Source organism: Notechis scutatus, chromosome 1, assembly GCF_049901735.1.
Source record: "Notechis scutatus isolate UNSWTSFEM ecotype Mainland chromosome 1, rNotScu1.2, whole genome shotgun sequence".
Taxonomy (NCBI): Eukaryota; Metazoa; Chordata; class Lepidosauria; order Squamata; family Elapidae; genus Notechis; species Notechis scutatus.
In genome coordinates, this window is record NC_142009.1 from 18472647 (window position 1) to 18478340 (window position 5694).

The 5694-nt window shown below is 40.9% G+C and overlaps 1 protein-coding gene across 1 annotated transcript; it reads right to left on the minus strand.

Annotated features, from left to right (window-relative positions):
- Positions 1-611: 611 nt before the first annotated feature.
- LOC113415136 (putative methyltransferase DDB_G0268948) lies at positions 612-5412 on the minus strand. Its single transcript, XM_026672403.2, has 6 exons — positions 5219-5412; positions 4436-4593; positions 3912-4125; positions 2497-2597; positions 1913-2050; positions 612-1017 (listed from the first exon to the last, which is right to left on the minus strand). The coding sequence occupies exons 1-6, from the start codon at positions 5327-5329 to the stop codon at positions 921-923; spliced, it is 819 nt and encodes a 272-aa protein (XP_026528188.1). The 5' UTR covers positions 5330-5412; the 3' UTR covers positions 612-920.
- Between the last annotated feature and the right edge of the window lie 282 nt (positions 5413-5694).

The following is a 5694-nucleotide window of genomic DNA, read 5'->3' on the forward strand; positions in this document are numbered from 1 at the left end:
CATTTTGGCAGAATCTCATCTGCAGGGGGCTGGACTAGAAGACCTCCAAGGTCCCTTCCAGCTCTATTCTATTTTAATTCTAAGGCAAGGGTCTTCAAACCTGACAAGCTTTAAGACTTGTGGACGTCAACTCCCATAATTCTTGAGTTAACATGACTGGAGGAGGAATTCTGGGAGTTGAAGTCCACAAGTCTTAAAGCTTGTCAAGTTTGAAGACCCGTTCTAAGGTTTTGCAAACACCAGGCACATTTGGCAGTCAAACTGTCTCAGCTGTCCCATTATGCCTGGGGCCCCTTCCCTAAAACCTTATGTGACACTCAGAACATTTATTTTGGAATAAATGCACAGGACAGGCAGATTCTCGCTGCAAACAATCCTGAACCTACACCAAAGTAATGATGAAAAGTTTTACAGGTTAAAACCTACACTTTAAATTGAACCTAGAGATCTTTTGGTAACCAAAGCAGCAACTTTAGCACCACTATTACACTGGGTTTTGACAGCAGCTGGACTGCCATGTTTGACAAACTGCAGTTGCTGAGTCACATGCAGTGTGTTACACAACAGTCTACTGTTTCTCAATCTTAGAGCAACTTTAAAAGGCATGGAAATCAACTCCCAGTCTAGTTTAATTAGTAAATTAAACCTAGTCAATAGTTAGCTCAAGGTAACTCTTGTGAGTGTTATGGGTAGAAATTTGAATAGCTCTTTAAAGTCCAATGTTCCTTTTACCTCACCTTCTGCTCTTTCATTTTTTAATGTTTACTTAACTTTACATTTGCTTTCTATTCCTCTCAGAAATAAATAGGGCATTGCTTTTGTGGGAAAGCTGTTCAAAAGTAGTAATCATTGTACTGAAGCTTGGCACTGAAATGGGTTGGTTTTTTATCCTGTTGGAACACCCCCCAAGCAGGCCAAAATTACTTTTTACAGCTCTTGCTACCCAGAATGCAAACTTGTCGAGTCCAAATCTCCAGCATGGTTTCAGGTGAAGAAACTCCCATTGTCTCCAGAATTCTACAAAGGGGAAATTTAAAAATCAGTCACAAAGTCCAGTGCAATATATAATCCATAATTATATCAGAATGAACATGTATGCCAGTCAATAGCTAGCTAGTTAAACACTTGGGGAACATATCTATTCCCCACTAAGTAATTATTTTTGCCAGTACAGGTTTTTGACTAAACAATTTTTCAACTAAAAAACAAAGACTGGACTAAGAGACACTGAGAAGAATCAGATAAGAAGCAGCATTGCCTGCAGCTGCATAGTGCTCAGGGCAAGAAGCTAGTAAGGCACCCTCCCTAGTTTCTTGGGCTGCAAAGGAGACAGTGGGAGAATTGTACTTTTAGACTTGCAAGAGACTATCAATGTAGCTTTACAATAAAGTAGAATTAGCTCATCTGGCTGTAAGTCCTAGCTAGTTAACCCAGTGAAGCTGGCAGTCAGGTTTCAACCCACATCTTCCTAACATTTTGCACTAAGAGAATAATTTAAGCATATTAATTTTATTCATTACTAAACTTGTTTGCGGTCCACCTCACCATAAAGCAACTTAATTCCACCTTGCAAACTCTAGAACTCCCTCTTATAGAAAACATATACAGCTATTTCACTGTTAACATTTGGATGTCTTCAGTCTTCTCTAACTTGGTATTCTAAATATGTTGGGGCTGTTTTGTTTTGGGAATTTTGACAGACGCAACACACTTGGATGGAACAGGGTTGGAATGGATTTACTAATTCTGAGTATACCACTAGCTTTATCTGCCTATATTACTGAATTATTTTTTTGCTGACTATTTTGAAGGTTGCTATTTTAGTATAAATCAATAATATTAGGGGAAAAAATCCTTTATTTTATCTTATCGAATCAGACTTTCTCTGTTGAATTATTTGTCATCATATTACCTTTGTTCAGTATTCTGAATGAGAGATTTGGCTGCCTCAGGCTGGGCTTTTAGCAAACAGTGGTACATAGAAAAGGACTGGAGATATCCCAGTAATTCAGAGACACTTTTGGGAACTTTATCTACAATATCTGTGATTCTGTAAAAAAAAGCAAAATATTATTTAAGGTGGAATCATAAACTTTATCCCCTGGGTTCTGCAGTCCACTTCAGCCTCAGCAACTTGTGGACTTCAATTCCCAGAATTCCTCAGCCAGGAGCTGGCTGAGTTCTGGGAATTGAAGTCCACAAGTCTTAAAGTTGTCAAGGTTGGAGACCTCTGGTCTAGAATAATCCTAGGTTTACTGAGGTTAGCAAAGGAAGGGCAGCTGCAGTTAGTGCTTGGGAAAAAGAATGCAATATGTCTATTTAGAACAATGTCCCATTGAATAGAAACGGTTTCCCCTTTTAGATGTAGCGTTGTCAGTTGTAACGGCATTGATAAAATCACCACCAATTTCATTCATTCTTGTAATTTTGTACATCGGCTGAACCCCACAGTCAGCTAACCTCAGATTCATAGAAACTTATATATCTACCACTCACCTTTCCTTATCCTCGAAGGGCAGAGCATCAAATATTGTTTTATAGTCATCCGAAACGTATTTGACCCTTTCATGTGTATAAGGAAGAAGTTGGGCTTGAACCTGCATAAAAGAAAAAGGAGAAAGACATGATTTCATAGTAGAGACACCGTTGAGCTTTGCGGACTCCCTTTATCCTCTAAGTCAAAGCAATAGCATCAAAGTCTTTTTCTTCATGAATTTTCCCTATGTGCACTTTCTCTCCTTAATTACAAAATTGTAAATGAAACTGGCGGATGTCGAACAGATAAAAGGAAAGAGTGCATGCAGTGGATCTCATTCTCAAATGATGCAGATGCCCTGCTGGATACTGAAGGCAAGACAACCATATCTGGGTTGCAAGATCCAAGCCACCATTAGGTGGCAGCAAAGACTTTGGTGTTACCTCTCTGTTGCTTTTCTGTCTCCTGCACAATAGTGGATTTTTAAGCTGTGCAGATGCAGATAAACTCAACAAGATGTCCATAACAAATTACATTTATTGGTTCATCAGGTATCCTCATAACTCACATTTGTGATGAAGTTCTTCTTTAATGACCAATCCTTTGCATATCTGCTTTGTAGTAAAAGATGGTTATCTCCTAACCCATCTTGTAGTGATAGAAAGCAGCTGCCATGAGTTAGAGAGTTCAGGCAAAAGTGAGGAAAACTCCAACCCATCTAGGGTCAATTTAGTGACCAATCAGGATTACAGATGTGGCCACGTGACATGAACTACATTTCCCAGGATACCTTTTCACTACATTTACCATGATGCATTCCCTTAAGGGGACAGCTCATAATTCCTAAGTAACTATCCAATTCCCATAGACTGGCTGGGACAGCACAGTTGCCATCTAAGATTCCTGCAGGGTTTAAAGAGGTCATGTAACTATAGGGTTAAGAAGATTCAAACCATTGATAAATAATTGAGTTCTTGATGTACTCTACGGATAGTCCTTGACTTCTGATCACAACTGAGTGCAACAGTTCTGTTGCTAAACATGGCAGTTAAGAGAGTTTCCCCCCATTTTACTCTCTTTCTTGCTACTGTGGTCAGGTGAATCACTGCAGTTAAGTTAATAACACGGTTAAGTGAATCTGGCTTCCCTACTGATTTTGCTTGTTAGAAGTTGGTTGGGTAGGTTGCAAATGGCTAACACAATACACTGGGATGCTGCAACTGTTGTAAATGCATGCTGGTTGCCTAGCAACCACATTCTGATCACTTGACTTTGGGGATGCTGCAACTGTTGTAAATGCAAGGACAGGTTTTAAGCCACTTTCTTCATTAAAGTTGTAATCTTGAATGATTGCAAAAATGACTGATTTAAGGACCACCTGTATGCATGCAGCAATAGGTGCCATCACTCACCTGGGTGCTTGCACAGTGCTTACCTCCTTGAAGATCTCTGTCAGCTTCTCAGACTGATCTCCATAGTGCCACTCCATATCGAGGGTGTTGGAACACAAGATAAAGCAGCCAGATGGTTTGAGAATCCGGTCCATTTCCTTTATGAAGCGGGGGAAATCAAACCAGTGCACAGCGCTAAAGGCTGTGATGAGATCTACAGAGTTATCCTCAAAAGGCAACTCTTCTGCAGGACGTGCACTATGAGAATAGCAAAGCAATGACAGTACTTAGTACTCCTTTGCTGACAACAAACAATTGCATTTGCCTTCTATACCATCTCCTGGTGAAAGTGTGGCTGCATTCCCCACCCCCACCCCAAAAAGCTTTTGCACTCTGTTTCAACTTGCTTACCAAAAGTTGGCTCCTTAGACTCTAATTATGTGCCAGAAAAATCTTTGCTAATCATTAATGAGCTTATTTCACGCAAGATGAGCAAAGATTTTCTGTAAACCATTTTGTGGACATGTTACAAGCCAAAATTGTCCAAGTATCCTGAACATTTACTTACAGATATGAGACATTGAGAGGGTGTGCTGCTCGCTTAGCTTCCTCAATCTGAGCTTCACTTACATCTGTTCCAACCACCTTTTCAAAATACTTGGCCAGCAGGACAGTATTTTGACCTGAGCCGCATCCCACATCCACTCCCAGCTGGAAGCACTTCACCTTTGGAGGAAAAATAGCAATAAATCTCAAAGACAGAGAGTGATTTATAGCACTATCTTCTTCAGTGTTTTACAAAAGAAGAGTTTTTAGTTTTCAACAACAGGTCCTAAACTAATTGTTACCACCTAATTTATATACATCTTCTTGCCACTGAGGAATTACCTTGATGTCATGGAAATGCAGAGCTTGCTTGAGTTCCCTGTCTGAAAGATAAAATAACTGATCTCTGGTGCCTTTTTGTTTCTAAAGACGCTTGAGGTATTATGACCTCAGAGGTATTTTCAGAAAATAAAAATGTTAGGCAGTCACTCATCTGTGAGTTTGGAACTGACTAAAAAGCAGAAATTTTGTAGGGCTGGGGTGGCTGAGGGATACAGAGGGGAGGCTTATAATCATGAGTTACTAACCTTGAACTAAATTCAGGAAAAGATCCCATAGTACAGGGATGTCAAACTTGATTTCATTGAGGGCTGCATCAGGGTTGTGTTTGATGGGAAGGGCTGGTGGGCGCGGGGGGGGGCATGGCCAGCTCGACATCACGGGCACCTGTGATTCGGTGGACCATTTTCAACCTGGGACTGCATCTCTACAAAAGTCCCAACGCAATCCGCTCTCCCATCTTTACCTTTTTCTCTAGGAACGCGAGGATCACGGCCCGCAAATTCTCCTGAAGCGAGAGCCTGTATTTCTTATAGAAAGCAGCGTGATCTTTATCCTCAAACAGGCGAGTGGCCATTTCTTAACAACAGAACTTATAAACTTTGACAGAGAAAGACTGGAGGGTGGGTGACGTCACCTCTGCCCATCTCCGCCTTCAATACACACACGGGAAGGCGGGGAAAAACGGGACGGAGTTTGCGGAATGGCTCCTTTGTGCACAAACCGGTGGGCCGCTTTAGGGATATTTTTTAGCATCGTATTTCCAAATGTGATGGGTTCTCCGGAAGGGAGACAAGAACCAATGGGTGGAAGCTTTACAGAAAGAGATCCAAGTTTGAAAAAAATCGTTCTTACAATCAGGAAATTATTCCTTAATACCAGGGGTCTCCAAACTTGGAAACTTTTAAGACTTATGGACTTCGACTCCCAGAATTCCTCCTT